The sequence below is a fragment of the Alligator sinensis genome, unplaced genomic scaffold (genome assembly GCF_000455745.1).
Source record: "Alligator sinensis unplaced genomic scaffold, ASM45574v1 scaffold141_1, whole genome shotgun sequence".
Lineage (NCBI taxonomy): Eukaryota > Metazoa > Chordata > Crocodylia > Alligatoridae > Alligator > Alligator sinensis.
In genome coordinates this window covers 835,847-857,404 of record NW_005842221.1, presented here as the reverse complement: position 1 = coordinate 857,404, position 21,558 = coordinate 835,847, and the positions used below count along the sequence as shown (strand labels likewise).

Sequence of the window (21,558 nt, the reverse complement as noted above, 5' to 3'; positions counted from 1 at the left end):
TACGTGGTCATATTGTTGTTAACTAGATGCACATAAATTGCCTTCATTTTTGTGGGATCACAAAGTGTGTTAACTTTAGTCTTTCAAACAGGTTTTGATACTCATTGCCTGAACAACATTTTATACAATAAGATAAAGCCAGTTAGTTTTTACTAAGCTTCCAGGGAGGGGAAGCAACCTTTATTTATCTAGTATATGGGGATTTGTATCTAGCCTTTGACTAAATCGGTAAATGCTGATTAAAACTATTCCATTAAACTGAGTGATTGATTGAATGTAATAGAATCATCCTTTGTTAATTGTTTTTAGTAGTGTTCATTTCAGTCAACTGGGTAGATCAGCAGGATGTAATGTGCAGTGTTTCAGTTGATTTTTTTTTTTTTTTTTTTTTTTTTTAAATGTTGAACAGCTATGGCATTTAGGTATAAGAGCATGCTTTTAAAGTTGCTAGTTGAGCATTTTCCAAGTGGATTGCCACTGCATGCAACAGGCACGGCCTCTGAATGTTTGTTTATTGCCTATCTTTTGTTGGAAATGTTCACTTCTGTTGGACTCCAAAGTGATGCATGTTTCTGTTGGGTTCTCTGTATTAATTATTGATCCATCATGATGGCCTGTAACATGCTGCTCCGACAGTTGCTCAAGGTTGTTGGCAGAGGCCTTGATAACCATTTAAACTATTTTATTCTTCCAAGATCACAGTATTCAAGTGAAAAGGCATTTTGCAATACATGGAGTTCCTTAGATTTGTTTGTGGAATATGGGACTTAGATTTTTGGCCAGATGCTGGCCAATTAAATCACGGACTTCTTGCTGTTGACCAAATGGTCTAGTGTTAAGGTAGTGCTTCCCTCTGCCCACTGAGGAGACGCCAGTGTTTTGTCAAGATAAATGATTAAAGGCTTTCTGAGGACTCTTTTTGGAGGCTTTGCTTACTTCCAAGACCTTTTAATGCAGAGGTTCCCAAATAACAGACCATGGCCCAGTACTCTGCTGCGGTGAGTTGGCTGCGGGGTCATGGCATGAGCCCCCTGCTCAGACCCCTGTCTGTCTGCATGGGCGAGTGGCTCCTGGGGTCACAGTTGAGCTTCTAGGGTTAAAGTTGGGTGGCAGGGGAGCCCTGGGAGGGAGGGAGGCAGCCAGCTCCATGTGCCCTGTCCTGCTCCTGCCCAGCTGCAGTAGGAAAAAAGGTTGGGACCCCCTGCTTTAATGCAAACAAAGGCATTCCATAAGGGTGAAGTTGTATAGTTTGTCTGCGTTTACAGCAGCCTGGGCAAGTTGTAAAAGGTCCCATCTCAATGGGTAAACTTTAATGTTAACTGTTTAAATGAATGCCCAGAGGTGCCACTAAATCTTCAAATTCTTACCTTGTCAGGTAGCCTCAGCTGGGTTGGATTTACCCTGGTTAGCTATTTCCATGAAATCTTTTTCTCTGGGGGAAAACAAACCGTGATAAAAGAAAGTCTGCCACCTAGAGTTGTAACAATGCATTTACACAGTATTATGTGCAATGGATGTCTATTTAGGGCAACAGAGCCATCATCATTTGAGTGAAATTGTTTAAATAAACCTCCTAAGTTTTAAGGTATATTTTAATTTTCTAATCTCAGGTCCTTGCAAGTAATATTTAATTGTGATTCTATTTGGAACAAATATAGATAAAATATTTTATTATTTTATTAATATGCAAATACACTTTACCATATACAAGGTAGTGAAACAGTTTTAGCAGTACTAAAAATATTATGCATCTATAGAAGCATCTTCTATGCAAAGCATAAGAAAATAACATCCTAATGAGGAAGGAGATGAATAAAGGAATGAACCTTGGTTTGTTTTAACATGCACAAATTCAAGGTTTAATATAGTACATGAAATTTCAAATGCAACTTCTGTCTGCAGATTATTGATTGCAGACTTAAATCTTTGAAAGCTGAAATCAATCTGGAATTGCAATGGATTACGGAAAAATAATCTTCAAACTACAATTATAGATCATACACACACTTTTCAGATACTTCAGCAATTGTTTTGAATTGTATTTTCAGGTGCTGTTAGTGAGCAGTAGCCGGTACCCAGATCAGTGGATTGTACCGGGTGGAGGAATGGAACCTGAGGAGGAACCAGGGGGAGCTGCAGTTCGAGAGGTGTACGAAGAGGTAAAGAGCCTCCTTGATGATGTAACTTGCATAATCAAACAAATTAAAAGGAGAAGAGAGCATTTTGTCTCCTATACAGATTTGGTTGACTTGTCTAAATTCCCATGACCAAGGAACTCCAGAGAACTTGTCTTTCTTGCATTGTAATGCATATAATTTTGTATATCAACACTGTGATCACTGTTCAATATTTTATTTAAGTGACTAAAATGCAACTGAATTTTGTAAGTCTTCTGGCAAATTCATAAAGCTGTCATGCAAAGGAGAATATTAGCCCTTCCTCTTGAGTTACAATGAGGGCCTGAAGGTGTAACTCAAATGTTTCTATTTATCCTGGAAATGTTATTAGACTACCAGAGGACTACTTAGAACTTGAGTCAAATGAATCAATAAAGGGAAGGCATCTGACAAAGTGTGTGGTCACCTACAAAAGTGTACACCTCTCTGAAGCAGGTAGTCTAAGGTGCCACCCTGCCTTTTCTTGTCTTTTTTTAAATCTAAGGCCAGTAGTAACTATTTAATATAAAATAGTGTGACAAAATACTAGATCTAAAGTAGCAGTATTATGGTACTTATTAATGACTTACCCACACAGGACTAGGTTACAAGCATTTGATCAAAATATTTACAGCTGGGCTAGCAAGGGAAATTCTAGCTGGCTGACTCCAGTAGATCAGCTCTCACTAGCAAAGAATTAATTTCTCCCGTGTCTTACCTGAATTTCTCACTACATCTTCTGACTTTCTAGAAACTGATTAGATCTAAACTGAAACTTTCATACATGCCTACCTTGTTATTACCAAGACACACAAACTTCCTACCTTCCTTAGTCCTTGTGAGCTTCCTCTTAAACCTCCAGGAGCCAGTTTGGCATGTTAATTTCATTGCTATTGTTCACCCACCTTTTCTCATACACTAGGTGTATTTATGGCTTCCCACAATCCATCCTGCCAACATTAGCACTTTCACTCTCTGCCTGCCTCTGCTTAAACTTTGGTTTCCTGAAAGACTGCTGTGCTTATACCTGATATGATAAAACATTCCCTCATGTATTACATAATTAAAGTACATTTCATAATTCCTACAATGCCAGTAACTTGCTCTTATACAAAGGTAGAAAAACTCTCAAGCCATTAATCATCATCAGAAAAGTATAATGGACAATCTTCACTTCTCCCCTGGAATTCTTTTTTTTAAAGTACTGTTCGAGGCTTGATGAACAGGTACAACCTCACTTTATAGCGGCATGCTTAGATAGTGAATTTTTTTTAATTGTCTCGCAGTTTGCTTTAAAGTTCAAATGCTTGCAATATGAAATACTGTCTAAACCTTGTTAGACTTAAGCTTAGCATGCTAGTTTTTTGGGTGTGTTTTTTGGAGTACAATTCAGAAAGACTCTTCTGGGAGGTATGAGTTTAGATTTTAATCTTATCAGGCTTGCAGCCTAGGGCTCAATTGGAGCACTTGCAGCTCTAATGTGCTATTGTTATAATAAGGGAGGGGCATTGTAATCTACTCCACCCATGGTATCCTTTGAATGAAAGGGATGGTAAGGCTGTACTCCATATTGCTTATGTGTTTGTGCATATCTGCCACATCCAGCCTCTCGGGACTTAAGTTTGGGACATAGAAGGTAGAATTCCAAATAAGCACCTAAACAGTTTGCCAAGATGACAGTGCTGAACTTCAAGTATGCAAGTAGGTTTATCTAATGGAAAAAATAAGCACTTGATCATGCATCATACGCCTAAAGATGTAATGTTACCTCACTGAATGCCTATATATGCTTGATGCCCTTTGATTCAAATATTGAAAACTGATTTTTTTGAAATTTTACAAACTGGCTTCTAAAGCACAGTATTAGATCTATTTGGGAAGTCAGCTTTGAGATGGACACGAAGTGCTCTTATTCAAAAGTAAATGTTGATGCAGGTGCACCCTTTTTGCTGAAAAATGCTCCCAGTAAGAACTTGAAAGCCTCTGTGAGGAGGCCTTAAGCAACTTATTTTATGTAGGTCTAGATGTTTCACTCTCAATCCTTTAAATCCCTAACCATTGTTTTTTGCCAGATCTTTTGCAAAAACGGCAATCCCAGCTGTATATTATGCTACCTGGTATGCTATTTATTAGTCTCCTGACCTCTTTTACCCTTCAACCCAAAATGGTAGCACTGTGTTAAGGGCCTTTTTACACAGTCATTTTGGATGGCTCCTGGGGCTCTTAACTCCTGGATTGTCCATACATCAACACCTTAAACTGATGTTAAGCATTCATGGCTCAAAATTACACCGTTCCAGGACAGGATTATCTTTGATCTGCACTACGCAGCCCCCGTTCTATTAAGGTGTGGCTACGCCCCACAGATGTGCCGCCCAAGTTGAGGTCTTTCAGTATCCCAGGATCTCTTTTGCCCCTATCCATCTGGCAGGGTTAGAAGCCTGTCCTGGCTCACCAGCCCTCTAGTGGCAACTTACTATAGCTCCTAGTCTTGCCTAGGGGTGCCAACCCTCCAGGATTGCCCTGGAGTCTCCAGGAATTAGATGAATCTCCAGGAGACTCCTGGGTCACCCAGGAGATAAATTATAGGGCATTCATTAAATTAAATGTTGACTCCAATTTATGCAGTAGCCCAGTGACTTTTTAATGTAATAGTTGCATGTGCCTTCCTGATAAGTCTATGCACCATAATCTAATTGATATACACAAGCACACGGGCATTCTTGTATTGTGCGTCTCGGGCATGTTGGCATTCTGGAAACCTTCCGGAATAAGTTCAGACAGAGTTGGCAACCCTAGTCCTGCCTCTGCTTACCAGACCTCTAACAGCAAGTCACAGATGTGCAGATTGGGGACAGTCAGAGTTTCTACACAAAGGGTGTGACTGCTTCAAACTCCAAGCTGTCACTAACGCCAATCAAAGTTTGTGTGGCTCGCAGCATAAGGTGCAACAAGGCCCTAAGTCTAAGGAGACTGTGAAGTAAGGTCCTTCTTGTAGTGATAATTACAGATGAGAGAGCGTGTGGAATGTGCATGTGGAAAAGATGTGGAATTTGTTTTCCTGTTGTTCACCTTTAGCCAGTGTGGGACAAATTTTAATCTTGAAAAACATGATAGTTCCATTAAGGATTGCATCACAGTGCATAGGCATCCCCTGATTCCTTCAACCTCAAACTTCTGGGACATACTGCTCTCAGCAGTGCAATTCCAAACTTGATTTAGATTTGTGCCACAGGACAGAAGCTACAGATAATAGAAGTCCTCTCATCTCTTTTCCACTAAGAAGATACCATTTTTATCTGCAACTGGATGCTGAGACATCTCAATACCTTATGGTTACATACTTAAACAAAAAAGCTTATCTGCATGCTACATGTAAGACTGCAGTTTGCTTTTGCATACAGATTTAATGTTGTTAGTATATTTATCAATTATATTAAACTGATACCCAAGCACATGCTGTGTTGATATCTTTTACATAGTTGCACTGAAATTCTTATTTGACGTATGCTGAAGGCTTGCACCACAGCACAGGCATGCTTCTGTGTGCTTTTAACTAAAGTACAATTGTATGAATTTTCACAGTTGACCAAGCCTCTGAGTAGGAGCACAATGCATCCTTTCTCTGGGACAACGTATTGCAGCTTTCAGTAGAAACCCATTTCTCTAGCTGCTTAAAGTGTTCAGTTAAGTCTGTTAGCAGACTCCTGGTAATCTAGAAGGCTCTCATTTCAAAAACAGCTGCTTTTGTAGAACAGTAATCCTTGAGAGCCAGGTACTTGTCTAAGCTAGAGGTAGATGATGTCAGGTGCCTTCATCTCACTGTCTGCAGCTATACATTCCACTGCTTACATAATTGGCTTATATTTAGTCTGTTATTTTTACTTGTGTCTAGTAGAAGGTTTGGCAAGTTGGGAAAGCTGGGCGTTTTAACATCATTCATCTAGTCAGTCAGTATCAGTATTCTATGGGAACAAGAGTGGTGCTAGCCATTTAAAGAAAAAAGAACTGAATGCTTAAAGATGCTGGTATCTATGAATGTTGTAACTAAATACAAAAAATGGGACTACAATTACAAAAAATGCTTAGAATTGTAATTTTTTGTAATGAACTACAAACAATTAAAATTGGGAGTAAGCCCTGGTTTGAGACACCTCTTAGGCACCTACTGTAATTAAGTGGGATGTTCAAGTCTTAACCAGTTAGAATGGAGAGTGGAAATAGCAGGCACTTCCTCAAGGGGCAGTACCTAAAGTGACTAAATTGAGAACTTGGAAGGGCCATGACTTTGGGCACTTCTTTGTTTTGATAGGTATGGATCAGAGATGTCCAGCTGGTGGCCCATGGGTCTCATGTGGCCCCTGAAGAGTTACCATGCAGCCCAGGGGCACCTGCCAGGCCATCACTTCCACCACCCCCCTCCCCTCCCTTCCCCCTCAATTGCTTCTGCCTCAGTGGCTAGGAGCGGGCAGTGTGCATGGTAAAAAAGGGAGATCACCTGCCCATGCTGTGGGTGGGTGGTGTATGCAGCTTCTGGGCAGGGGGGAGGAAGTAGGGTGGGTGGTAGACCTGGGCTCCCAGTGCTGGGGGGTGGAGGAGGTTGTGCATGTGATGCACACAGCAAGGTGGGGAAGAGGAGAGGGGGCAGCTACTTGTACTTTGCATGTAAGTGGGGAGAATGCTGGGCAGCCCATCTGTCCTCCATCTCCCACCCACATGTGCAGTGCCACCTGCTTGGCCACACTTGCTACATGAAGAGTTGGTCTGCCTGTGCTGCAGGGGAGGGAGAGCTATCTGCATAGCACACTAGGTTGGGAGGTGGGTATCCACTTAGACTTCAGGAAGGCCTTCGATACGGTATCCCACACCATACTGGTGAACAAGTTAAGAGGCTGTGACTTGGATGACTACACAGTCCGGTGGGTGGCGAATTGGCTAGAGGGTCGCATTTAATGTCTTCATCAGTGACTTGGACGCGGGAGTGAAATGTACTCTGTCCAAGTTTGCAGATGACACAAAGCTATGGGGAGATGTTGACACGCCGGAGGGCAGGGAACAGCTGCAAGCAGATCTGGACAGGTTGGACAAGTGGGCAGAAAACAACAGAATGCAGTTCAACAAGGAGAAATGCAAAGTGCTGCACCTAGGGAGGAAAAATGTCCAGCACACCTACAGCCTAGGGAATGACCTGCTGGGTGGCACGGAGGTGGAAAGGGATCTTGGAGTCCTAGCAGAGACACCAAGATGAACATGAGTTGGCAGTGTGACGAAGCCATCAGAAAAGCCAATGGCACTTTATCGTGCATCAGCAGGTGCATGACGAATAGATCCAAGGAGGTGATACTTCCCCTCTATCGGGCACTGGTCAGACCACAGTTGGAGTACTGCGTGCAATTCTCGGCGCCGCACTTCAAGAGGGATGTGGATAACCTGGAGAGGGTCCAGAGAAGGGCCACTCGTATGGTTAAGGGCTTGCAGGCCAAGCCCTACGAGGAGAAACTGGACCTTTTCAGCCTCCACAAGAGAAGGTTGAGAGGCGCCCTTGTGGCTGCCTATAAGTTCATCACAGGGGCACAGAAGGGAATTGGTGAGTTTTTATTTGCCAAGGCACCCCCGGGGGTTACAAGAAATAATGGCCATAAGCTAGCAGAGAGCAGATTTAGACTAGACATTAGGAAGAACTTCTTCACAGTTCGAGTGGCCAAGGTCTGGAACAGGCTCCCAAGAGAGGTGGTGCTCTCCCCTACCCTGGGGGTCTTCAAGAGAGGGCTGGACAAGCATCTAGCTGGGGTCATCTAGACCCAGCAGTCTTTCCTGCCTATGCAGGGGGTTGGACTCGATGATCTATTGAGGTCCCTTCCGACCCTAACATCTATGAATCCAGACTGGGCAGGGGTCAGCAGTTTGTGTAGTGGGGGTACTCAACTACACACAGCATGTGGCCTGCATGGTGTCCAGCTGCTTGGAAATTTAATAGGCCAGATATGGGCCATAAACCTCTAGCTTGCTGTCTGGAGCCTCGTAGGGACCTGATTAAACTAGTCCCCCCTCTCCACCTTCTTCCAACTACTACAATCTGTTAAACTAACAGTGTTGAACACCATGGGGGTGCCTGTACATGTGATCCAGTGGATTCTGATTCCAACATGTTGGAGCAGACTTGATAGAATGCTTCAGCAGACTTGATCAAATGGGAACACTCCAGTGTGGCTCAGTGTCTTGTGTATTCAGCATCCTGTGTTTCAAAATGGGCATTTTGAAACATGGGGTGCTGACTACCTGAGATGCTGCAGTGTTTTAATTAGAGCGGTCCCTGTTTGCTGCTCTAAATGCCCCTCCCATTTCTGCCCTGAAGCACATGTGTAGATACCCCTAATGTCTGAGAAACATGATCCCAATGAACCTAGATTGGGAACTTGCTCTGTACCTCTTGAGGAAATAATATTACAGTGATAAGGCTGTATAACTGCAGGAAAAGTGTGTGTGTGTGTCTGTGTGTTTGTCTTTTGTAAAGTATTCTGCAGTGTGTAAAGTCTTGACTTAATAAAACTTAATTACTTACAGCAGTTGTTCCCTCTAAGAGAAATGCCAGCATGTTGTACGTAACAGAGTATAGGAGAAATATCATGTTGCCTCTTCAGGGAAAAGAGTTGATGCTATATTAACTTTAGCACACAATCAAACTATTTTCAAGCTTTAAGCAAACCTCCCTCTCAGACATTTGCCCTCCTGATATCCACAAAGTAGGTACAGCATGAATCTTGCTCCATCTACAGGAAACAAGAAGTAAGCATCAGGACTTGTGTCTGACAGTAATGTTTGCTGATGGTGTGTGCACTTTGAGGCTAAAAACCACAGGGTAACAGTAAATTCATCCTCTCTGTGTTGGGACTTGGACCTAATAAAGACTAGAGAATGCAAGAACTCTGATAAGACAGTGTCTACTAATTGGATGGCCTCCTGCAAAAAAATACTCTTCACCGTTCTTCAGAGCTACTATAATCAGCGTGGCAGGAACATGCCAGCTGTATACCCTACATAGTAAGCATTGGCTTGTCAGGCCTGACCCCCAAAATTTGACTTTTAAAGGTCTGTAACTGGCTGTTTTTGCCAGCAAACAATTCCCTTCACCTAAAGAATAGTTACTTTCAAGTGGTAGCTTTACAGAAAACTATAGAATGCCAATCATACCTGTTACCATGTGCATGTTGGCAAAAAAGAAAATACATATTGGGCAGCAGCATAGAGGTTCAAGGGCTGCGATAGTTGAACTGATAGGTTAGAGTAGGAGTCTGTTCCTGCCTAGAATAAAGCCAAAATCACTTGCTTGGTTTCCCCTTCCTTCTCCTACCCCTCCCAGCACTATTTTCTTTCTGCATGTCCAAAGCATCACAGTTGGTTGTCTTTCTCCAAGATCACTGTTCTCAAAGTCAAGGGAGTGACTATGGCTACTTTTTTCCTCCTCCCTCCCCACTTTAAGCAATCACATGACTCAAGCCAGAAACCATTCATCTTGTAGTGACACTTAAGTTGTTACTTTCTAAGTTCTCCTAGTGTGGAGGGATTCCAACCAAAACCATATTTTCTTAAAATAATGATACTCTTTGTTGAGGGCACTTAAGTTTGCCGAGAGATGGTTTGTAAGTGACTTCTTACTATGTGATATTTAACCAGGAGACATTAAATTTATCAGGTGGAAGTTCTGTGCCATTCACTGTTGTGTTTTTTAATAATCTTGAAATAATTGCATCATCACTGGCCTTGCCTTATATTTGGTACTGGAATGCTTTAACTTGACATGCTCAACAGATACCCAGTTACCTGTTAAGAATGCAACACTTCAGATGACTTGCATCATAGGTTCAGCTAGATTAAGTGAAGATCTTATTCAAGTAGAATCCCATCTCTTTCTAAGAGGAGTTGGAAAACAGTTGACTTCCATCAGTTCATAGCTCAAGGGCTTGATGGGAGAAACTCTCTCTTGTTCAGAACTATTCGGTTGTAAAGTGAACCAGGGTCATTGCTTAAGCAAAATGTTTTTGTCACCTAAACTTAGTCTGGGATGCCATCTCTCTTGCAAAATACCATTCATAGAACTCTTCAGAGGAAACTTCTGATCTTGTCTCCTGGTACTGAGTTGCCTTATTTTGGTGGGCACTTGTTGGCACAGTGATGCTGACCTGCTTGTTCTTGGCTCCTTCTGGGTTTTGACTTGCTTTCTACTCGGTAACAGCCACTCTTGATTAACTCGTGTTTGTGGGCTAGTCTCTGCTTAAACAGTTGATGCATAGATTAATTGGGTAATCATGTTGTGAGGGAGTTTTTTCATGGCAGATGCTTAAGACTGCTTTACGCTAAATATTCAAGCAGTAGCCATGTTGATTAGAAATGTGTAGGACTACATTCCTAATGTAATGACCCCAGACATAATACCTATGCTATCTATATTGGTATACAAGAAAAAAAGTTTCAACCTCCTGTTTAAAAATAGTTTTCCCTAACTTACAAACTTCAGATCCTGGAATCAAACACTCCCAGAACAAGTTATAATACAGACATATTTTGTCTTGAATGAGACCTGGTGGTGCATCTTAATGTTTTCATATAGCAGAAGGAAATACTATAAAAACTCAATTCTTTTAGCATTAAAGAAATGAACATATTTAACGTTTTTTGTTTTTTTTAGCACGGTGTTTTGATCAAAACTAAGTTAAGGGATTTACTAGTCTTGTTAAACTAGACTTCTGTGTGTTAGTGTCGCTATTTACAATCTGGTCAAAAAGTCAGAAGTGTTTTCTAATGTGGGAGTTGGAATTGGGACCAGAGCAGTAAAACTTGTAAACATGTTTTCTTCAGAGCTCATGTTTGCTAAGGTGATCGTACCACCTTTAAAAAAAAATAAATAAATAAATAAAAAATCCCTTAAACTGTTTACATGCCTGCAGCTGACCCTTTCAGGACTATGCTCGGGTTCTTTGCCACTTTGTTTTCTGTATTCTAAAAATGCTGCTACCCTTCATTGTTACTGGTAGATATTTCAATTTCTTCTTTACTGTATATTTGGTAGTATCCATCATAGCCTCTCTTTAAGGCTCTGGCTGTGTTTTTGTGATTATCTGCCAAGTTACAGGACCAGCTGGTCTTATATAGATGGTTGCTGGGGTGAGGTACTTCAAATAGATGCTACCTGTTCATTTCCTGATATTTTTATAAATATATTCTGTAAACGTTTCTGGTCTTAATTTATGCAAATGACATAAGGTTTAATAAAATCACAATAATTCAACCAGAAAACTGCAGTAGAATTATTATTGGAAAGATTTAGCTTTTGTTAAAGCTACTCTAAAGAAAACATGACAACAGTAGAATGCGCAGACCAGAAGATTATCTAGACTCCAAAGTCTTCCATGCTTAATCTGAATGCAAATTAAACAAGTAGGGTTTCTGAACATGATACAGTAATTTTAAAATACTTCTGAGATTCTGCTGAAACAGTATATCCTTGTCCATATTTAATCATGCAACAACTCTAATCGCTTCCAGATAGTTATAGCTGAAGTAGGTTGAAACCTAGTCTTCTAAACCACAATTTGGTAGAATTACATAATAGCATCTCAAGTCTGAAAATCTGAATTATGGCCTGGTAAAACCATCATAACTTTTAAAATAGTTATATTGTTTACAATGATAAGGTGGTATAAAAAGTGTGTGTGTACTTGTATGTATGTATGTATGTATGTATGTATTTTGTTTCAGTGGATAGCATGTTTCCAATTACTTGGATTCTGTACAATACTGTAAAAGTACACATGTAAGCAAAAAATCCTATACTTTATTACTTCAACTTAAGAAGTGGGGGGTTTTTTATGGTTATTAAATGAAGTATGCCTTTTTTGGGGGTATGGGGATCATTGCTACTATTTTGAGGACTGCTACAACATAAAGACTAATGGTGAAATATCGTGTTTCTCATGGACAAAATAATACAAGCTTTGTTGTTGTTTTTTTTTTTTAAACAAGCATGCTTAATGCATCAGTCCTAAAAGACTGTCAACATTAACTGGTGTGTTGAGGTACCTTGTTAGGCACAAAAGGCACACGCATCTAAAATATGTCTGAGCAGGAAATTCTTAAGCCTTTTGTTTTGTCCATGTAAATACCATTCCTGGTGTGAAGGAGCCTTGTGTACAGCTTGGGACTTTCTGACTTACAGTATACAGGCACAGTCTCCCTGGTTACTTGGTGTTATGGTGTTTTCCCGAAGGGCCTATAAAGGCCCTCTTCAGCTGTTCCTTTTTGTGGCCCTTATTGAGAAGGAACTCAGACGACAATCTGCTACCCCTCTGCATCTTTTAACAGTCTTTTAAATTTATGTAACTTTTATTTAAAATGTAGGTAGATATACTTCCCATGCTTGCTCTGCTGACAGCAGCCCTCCCTAATTCCAGTCTGATGCTGTTTCCCTCTTTTCTCTTCCCTCTCTACCCCGCCAAGGCCTGGTTTTGACCATCGAATACAAATGAAGGGGTAACATGCAGCCACAGGCCTCTGATTTATTTTATTTATTTATTTACTTTTTTTTTTAATTTACCTTGGCCACAGAGGCTAACCAATAAGTACCAAGTCTCACATGAGTATTTGTGCTGGAACTAAATCAGATTCTCTGTTTTAAAAACCTCTGTTTCTTTCTACAGCTTTTTGAAGGCACATAGCCAGTAACATGCTTTTTTTGTTTCCAGTGTAGGGCAGGATAACACCCTTCTTGGATAGGCTCCTCTTATAGGAAAAAGCACAGCTTTGAGACATCCTGTTCAGTGGCTGTGTCAGCATTTTCAGCCCTCTAGTATATCAGTAGCTCCAAAGTAGAGGGCCAGCCATTTGACAAGGTGGCTTTCTCCAGCTCTAGGGTGAATTTGAGGCTCTGCATATTGCATATGCCAGGGCTACCTTGTGGTTCTTCCCCCTTCTACCCACCTCTTAAGTGTTAAAGGCTGCTTTGACAATGGAGCTCATGATACTGTGAAAGAGATCTCCGAAGCATGTAGACAGATGTAACAATTATAGCAGTATCAAGTGGTACTGATAACCTGATGGACAAACTACACTTGTAGCCACTCTGAAAAGGGGAGGGGGAGCTGTTGCTTGAGAGCCAGTAGAAGCTGTTATGTAGTAACTGCTATCTTCTTGAGCCTGTAGCAATAAAAGTGAGCTAAATTGTACTAACTTTGACCCTATATAAAACAGGGTTAAAACAGAAGTGATTTTGCCATACTTGAATTGCTACAGAGTGGCACAAATTCAATAGTTGCATCATAACAGCTTGTATTGGCAGCCTTTGATGGGAATATGAGCATAAAAGCAATAATGCACCTTCCAAAGGAAACGTTCATAGTGCAAATGCAGTTGACCTTAACTGCCTTTTTATATAGGTTCTCTTGCAGACTGGGACACACAACTGTATTTTCATAAGAATATATGAATTGCCATACTACCTAGGACCAGGACCCGTATCCCTGTTTCTGAAGGTGGCCAGTGCCAGATATTTTGGAAGTAGGCATAAGAATGCCACAACAGGCAGATATAGGGTAATCTCTTTCATAGGAAGTTTTGTCCTGGAATGCCAACTGAAGCTAGGCAGAAACCAGAAGCATGGAGTCTCTTTTGCCCCTTCCAAATTTTCATATGCTACAGTAGTTGGCTATTTTTCATATCTATCTAAATTTCCAGTCCTCTTTGAATCTTAAGTTCTTGCTTTTGATGACTCCATAGTAATGAATTCCACAGTTTAGTTGTTTCTCATGAAGATGTTTTCTCTTCAGATTCATTAAACATTCCTCTGTTCCTGTGACGGGGAGGAGAGCTATAGCTGCACATCGAGTAAAGGTCTTTGTTGAACTATCTCAATGTTTCACAGTCACCCTGGGCCTGATCCAGGGTGCAAAGCCAAATTTGCAGGCCAGATCCAGGCCATGAGGCTAGGTGATGCAGCCCATGGTGCTTCCCATAGGTAGGGGTCTACTTAATTCATGGCGAGACAATAATTTTCACAGCTTGGTTGCAGCACAAAGAACCAATTTTCACAGGTGTTTCCCAGGAGCCCAACCTTTTGGCACTGATTGGCAGAGAGGCTTATAACAGTATAACTTGATATAATTTACTTTCTATAGAAGTTATCATATAATTTGTCATATGATTATAAATTTAAATATATAATTTAAATCTAAATTTAAATATTGTATGTAGCATTCTCCAAAAAGTTTAGAAATACTAAATAATGCTAACCTTAATAGATACACTTTTCACTTCACTGACTGGCGCTTTCAGTTAATCTATATCACTAGCAGACAGTGGGCATGTCTGCATGTTGATTTAATGTGCCCTAATTGCTGTGCATTTAGTTCAGTACTTTCTTAAGGAAGTACTAACTGAATGCGCAGTAACTAGAGTTACTGTGCATTAGCGTTGGTGCACAGTTATAGTGACACTTATTGTGCATTAGCCTAATAACACTGCACAGTAGGCTATTGGCACGGTTTTTGCCATGACACTCCTGTGCGGTGTTGTTAGGCTAATGCCATGAAATGCTACTGCACAATGTTGTTAGGCTAATGCACAGTAAGCATCTTGTGTGGACACACCCAGTAACTCTCAATCATGATCTATGGCTGCAGTGATTATCACGTTGTCTTTTGTGTTGTGGTACACACTGAAACATTCTAAAACAGCTACATGACTATTATGCAGGGTTTTTTAGGTTGATTTCACAGGAAATCAAGGTCAATGCAGGATTTCCTAGTGAGTGCAGATGTCATTTTTTACAGTTTCTGTGAAACTGAATTAAATAGACCTGTACCCGGGGGTTCAAAAATGTAGCAACAGGAGAGCAGTGGCAACATCAATTGCAGCAGGGCTCCCAGAGCTTGGGCAATTAAGTGCTACTACTCCGCCACTGCCAGATTCCTGGACCCATGGAGAATCCCATGGGCCAGATGACTCTGCTCCGTGTACTGGATCCAGCCTATGGGCTGTACTTTGAGCACCATTAATCTATAGTAATACCCAACTCCTCCTATGCAAATATGGATAATACAATTCTTGTAGGGATTACAAATAGTTCTTCTCCTTCCCCTACCCCTCTGATTTCCGCCCCCCCCCCCACATAATTTGATTTGCTATAGTGTTGCTCACTTACTCAGCTTTGTGAAGATGTCTCTGAAGTTCCACAGTCCTCTCTGATCCTGATTAAGCTATAAGTAGTGGTCATCTTGTTGTCTTATAATTCATTCACTCCCTGTGGATGAATTATAGAGTATAGAGTATAAAGGCTGTCAAGTTTTCAGTATGATGAAAAGTGAATATTTAATCCCACTATCTTTCTAACCAGGTTTAAAAAAAAATCCATATCTCTGTTTCTTCTTTTAGTAGCTTCTTGTGAGTTTGTCAAAGGTTTCTTCAAAGTTTTAAAGTTGTTAATTGAGCCGGATAGGCTAGGGGCTATAGGAGATGTTTCATTGGATGTTTATTTAGACATGGTGACTTTTTTCCTTTGCAGAAGGAATGCTGGTTAGACCTATTCTGAGAACCAACACTCGTATGATTAAAGTAATTTCATCTATGGAGATATAATAGTAACAGTGCCTCCATTACATAAGGCAGTGAGTCTTACCTGTGTCAGCTGTATCAAGTTAATTGACTTACAAAAGATCACTAAATATATTTATCCAAATACTTTATCATCTTTCGTGGAGTTCCTTTTTAAAAGCATGTGCCCAGTGCATTCAGAGCAGTTGGTTATATAGTCATTGGATTAACTAAAAGCTTGGTCCAGTTCCTAAATCAGTAAAACTCTCTGTGACTTGCATCAGATGGAGATCAGACTTTTACTCTGTTTAAGATTCTTAAGAAATAAGCAAAGGCAGATGGCTGGTCTTAAGAAATGGTTATGCAATCTTTCTCTAAAGTGACATAGTGTCTTGGAGTAACTTGTTAAAGCCAACCTAATTTTCTGTCTGTAGAAGAGATACTAATTAAAATGTAATAAAATTAATCTCTGTACTAACATCCAAAGGATGAGATGCTATCAATTATTCCTTTTCTCTAATCAGTACAAAAAGGGGAAATTGAAGGCTAGAAAACTCTCATTATGGAAAAGACATTCATTAAATATCCATTATATTACAAGAGCATACTTAAAGCCCCATCACATAAAACACCTAGGAATAAAAAAAAAGTTTCAACTTGTTCAAACTGAAGTAGAAAATATAAATGAGATTTCTAGTAGAAAGGCACTACATAAACTACCTGTACACTTAGAACTAGAGAAAACTGGTAAGTTAAGGTCTTACAACAAGCTTCATGTATAATGTATTTTTTTAAAAAAAAAAAAAAAAAAAAGTAGTATAGAATTGAGATGGGGAAACATAGGTGTAGGTTTATATTTGAACTTGTTTTGTCAAACTCCAGATTTGGGGAGGGATAGAAATGTTTTCAGTGATTTTGGTGTGGCTCTGTCCCATCCCTGCCCCAACAGTTGTGTGTATAAAAGCATTTAAAGTATCTTGGCTTATGGTATTGCAGAATGATCTTGGGAAATCTAGCCTTTTGATTTGCTACAGCAGTAGACTGGTTTGGACTATTAGTAACAACTAGTAATCAGCTAAAGCATCCAATGATTCTTGGTTTGGACTCTGGTAAGTAATAGCATCATTTATGTCTTTTCTGTTCATCTCTACTCCTTGCCTTTATTTAGCTGCTTAAAACAAAAATAGTTTAGAGGACCATGGCAAGTAAACTAATATTTTAGGTATGAATGTAGATATTAACTTAACTGGTTCATTCTCTGTACATGTCTACTAAATCATTCAAAAAAATCAAAAAGGTCTAATTTATCCTCCTATTGATTTTCTCAAATGACATAAACCAAGTATTTAGGCATACTTTAGGGCAAAAGCTAGAAATTTTGGGATCACTTGAAACGGTTCTCTAAAGGAGAGAATATTTCTAAGGAACAGGCCTAAGGAATGTTTCTCTAAAAGGTAACATTTTGAAATCTCCTGCTATAATTATGCAATGCAATTCATTTTGTCTTCTATAGAAACTCCTTACAGAAGCATGACTTTAACCTTTGTCTGTGAACTGGAGGAAGCTAATATGGTAACATTTTCCTTCTTTTGTAGGCTGGAGTAAAAGGAAAATTGGGCAGACTGCTGGGAATATTTGAGGTGAGCTATTTTCTTGATGTGGCAGGGAGTGGGGAGACACTTAATGAAGATTTGTTAACAATGCAACCATAAAATAGTAGCTGGTTCTTTTTTTTTTCTTTTTTAACTATTTAGCTAAAATCAAGCACTACCTATTTTGTAATTTTAGTCACATTTTTCCTGGGTTGTCTTCTAAGTTTTCTCCCCTGTTGCTCTGTAGTGATTAATAGGCCTGTGTGAAGTGGCTAGTATTTGCTTCAGATTCAGCAAATTCGGGAGACAGTGATTCAAATCACTGTCTGGAACCGATTCGGCCAAACCTGATTCGGAGATTTGGCCACTGCCAAATCTCCTAATCAGACAGGCCCCATCCCCCACTTGCTCTCCCAGCCCTATGAATGGCTGCCCTGCCAAGCCCCAGCTCCCCACTCCCTTTTTAAAAAAAATCTGTGGACTCACTGGCTCCTGCTAGGCAGGAGGTGATCCCCACTGCCCTATGCTGTGAGGGCTCTGCAACAAACCCCCAGAAGCCCCGATGGACACTGCAGCAGCCAGTGAGTGGGGGCGGTGGGAGGGGGCTGAGAGAGCAGTCGGGGGTGCTCAGGGGGTCTGGGGGAGCAGGCAGGGGATGGTGCCTGGTGGGAGTTGCCCTCATGGTCCCCTCTTCCAGCCTCTGCTCCTGCGCCCCTTACTTACCAGCATGGAGTCCAGGTCCAGCCCCCTGTGGCAGCAAGTGGGGCTGCCCAAATCTCCAAACCTCTCCAGATCTTTTCCAGAGTATTCGGAGAGCTTTGAATAGATTCGGACCTTTCTGTTGGTCTCCTCATTCGATTAGGATATTCAGCCGCCGAATCGGGCCAAATTTCCTACGAATCGAATCGGCACCCAAAGCTTTGCACAGCCTTAGCGATTTAACAGAAATGGCTGAAAGTGATATCACTTAATGGTCAAAGAACTGAAAAAGAAATCTCTTATCTTTACAGTAATCTTTGTAATTGTGTACAACAAATAGGTCATATATTGGGTTTTTATATCCCTTTAAAAGGTGGTATTTCTTTAAAAGCTTGAAAGCTAAGTGGAGATTTCTCATTCAAAACCAAAATTAACATGTGCACCTTTGCTTTTTATCTACCACTTTAAAAAGTTTTCTGTTTCTCCTTTCATATGAATAGCTCATGATGATGAGGTAAAAATAGAGTGCAGTTAAATACATCGGGCAGCCTAGCTGTAATTCCACTTCAGAATGGGTTCTGCTTGAAGTTATGCCATTTTGGTGTATACACATGTATATAATATTGGATTATACTGCATAAGATGCTATATGTAAATAAATGAGGGTGCTGAAAAAGCATGTTTCATTTTTCATTACTAGTTATATTATGAAAACAGTATTACTGTTTAGAAAAAATGCTGTTGTGTGTAGGCCAACAGATATTGTTGGGTATCATTTGGGATTGGTAGTGGTGCTGCTCCAGCAAGGCCTACATTGGGCATCAGGAAATTAAATTTTACCAGCATCTTATGACCGAAACTTGTCTTTTTAGAATGCCTTTTCTAGTACAGAATCAAGTTACTTAAGTTCTCCCTAAAGTTAAAACACATTTGAGTTCTTTAACCACATGAAAAATGATATGTTGAAACAGAAGTATGTGAAGAGATTAGTGAAATTATAAGTTTAGATCTTGCAATGGCTGTCCAGCAGTTTTCAAAGAAAAATCAGTGGTAATAAAGTATCTCTTGAATACCATTTCAACTTTGCTGCATGTGGCTTTATTTTAATAGTCCTGTATCAGTTTAATCTTTTCCTTAATTGAAAGGTCTACCCACAAAATGTTGTGGTATGGCTTTGTTCTTTCTTTAGTATTCTGAATTGTAGTTTGTTGAAATGCAAGCTGAAAAAACTACAAGTCCATCTTTAAAAGATCCTGAAACTTCAGTTTCTTTTTGCTTGTCTTATCTTGTGAGGGTAAATATTTGCTGTGCAAAACAGCAGTGTTCCACTTCGACATCCATTTCAATGGAACAGTGTTTTGTTTGGAGTTTTGTTTTTATTCAAAAACACTGTTCTATTCCGATTAGTCAAAACGGTTTTGCTGTTTTGATCAGGTGGAGGAAAAGGAACTCAGCCCAGCTGGTCTCAGTTCCCTTCCCTAGCCCTATCGTAGCACTGGGGAGGGGATCTCGAAATGTTTTGAAGCTTTCGAAATGTTTTGACTGCCCTCTTTTTGTTTCAAGGCTGTTTCAAAGTCCTTTGTTTTGTTTTGATTTTGCTGTTTCAAGCTCAAACAGTTGAAACAGTGTCAAAACAAAACTGCCAGAAAAGTGTCTCACAGACCTAGTACATATGTAATTCATACAGGTGTTCAAGTCATGTGGAGAGTGAAATTTGAAGCAAGAAGTGCCATGTCTTGCTCACTATGTTGGAATTAGAAACAACTATTAGTTTTCTTGCACTCTAGCCCAGCTGAGCCTAGTTAAGGCAAGAATTTGTTCTTATCTTGCTTGATTCATCACCTGTTCATCCCACATCATTAGAGATTCCTTTTCAGACCCTCATTCCTAGCTGCAGCCAAAATTAGTTTTGGGACCACGTGTTGTTAACTTTTCAACAAGTTCAACCACTGTTCTCTCCAGATCTTGGCATAGGGTGTAAATGTGATGTGATCAATGTGAGATTGTGTTCTGGATAGTGGAGCGCTAGGCTTCAAACCCTAGAAGTCCCATCAGACTTTAATTTCCCTTCTTAAATTAAGTATGCCCAATGAATTCTTGTGTAGGCTTTGTAAAATATTCTGCACTACTTTTTTTCTTTAATAGAAGCCTTGGTTTTACATATAGGAAAGCCTTGGACATGGTCATATTTGGGGATTAGACTAACTTTCTGCAGTCCATCTACAGCTGAACTCCTCATCTTGAAATAGCTGTATTCTTGGTACATCCGTTCCATAGTTCCTTCTACTCTGCTCAATTAGTCCTTGTATTACTAGGCTACATCTAGCACTATAGATCTGTTAGTAATCCTGTTGTATTATGCTTGTTTCACTATCTTGTCCCTTGATTGGCTCTAAATTGAGAGTAATGGGAGAAAGTTTATCCTTTAAAGTTTGTGTCTTGGTAACTGGCTTTAGAGTCTTAACCTACATAACCAGTAGTCTACACCCCAAAGGCTCCTGACTAGAAAGTAAGGAGAAGGCATTCTGGAACAGCAGTTCTTTCCTTAAACTGTCTACAGATGCTAAATATGGTTGGTTGGTTGGTTGGTTGGTTTGTTTGTTTGTTTGAAGTGTTAAAGCTAGGCATCAGTGTAATAGTTCTACTTAGATTTTTGGGTGGAAATGGTATGCATCCTTGGGATTGGCTGCAAAGCACTTAAGTGCCTGCAACATGGCAGTTGGAAGCCATGATAGGTTCCCTTGAGCATTGTTGTAGTAATGGGGCTAGTACCTCTGCCTCTCTCTCTGGTTTCTTTAAGCACATCCACCTTTGGTCAGCTTGTTGCCATTTACTTGTTTCAGGGTCTTTTCTTGGAGTCATTCTAAAGCAGGCTTACTGCCCACCATATCCAAACTCCTTGCTCCTCTGCAGACATGTCAGGGTTTCAGATAGCTGCAAGTCCTCCTGTTGGATCCTGTGAAAATCAAGTTAAGAGGTGACCTTATTTTGGAAGTGAAACAGTATCAAGAGTTTAAAACTTGTCTGCAAGAATACTTGGTTTCATATTTCCCTAAAGCTAAATTAATAGTTTGTTCCAACATCTGGACCAAGTTACCTTCTCTGAGCAAACCAGAGCTTTCTGTGTCTCTAAGATCTGCCTACACAGGGAGTGAAAGATAGTTATTAGACAGGGAAGCTTTTGTAAAAAGGCTTGTGTAGGTTGGAAAGTGCAATAGCTGCTCTGCACTAGTTCTCCATGCAGATGCTGTTATTTCACAAGGGGTATTTTTTTTTTCCACCTCTGCTTAATCTAGTGCCAAAGTACAAAAACTGGTGCTGGTGTAGAATAGTTATTGTACAATAGTTATTTATCCCAGTAGACAGTCCCTACGATTCTGAGTCTCTTCTGTCTAACGTATCCTGTTCAAACTGGTTTGGGTGCATTCTTCCTAATTGGACAAGTAGGTGCTGTTACCCAGTCATAATCCTAGAGTGAAGTGTCTGTTTGGTTTCATGAAAATCACGCTATGCAGATGACAGATCCAGGA

General features: G+C 40.3%; 1 protein-coding gene across 1 annotated transcript in view; it reads left to right on the top strand.

The window, feature by feature from the left end:
* Positions 1 to 21,558, top strand: part of NUDT4 (nudix hydrolase 4) — a 39,720-nt gene that overhangs the window by 10,897 nt on the left and 7,265 nt on the right. Inside the window, exons 2-3 of the mRNA XM_006027060.3 lie at positions 2,049 to 2,159; positions 17,333 to 17,377. Coding sequence (XP_006027122.1) covers positions 2,049 to 2,159; positions 17,333 to 17,377 — 156 coding nt within the window. The remainder of the gene's footprint in view (positions 1 to 2,048; positions 2,160 to 17,332; positions 17,378 to 21,558) is intronic.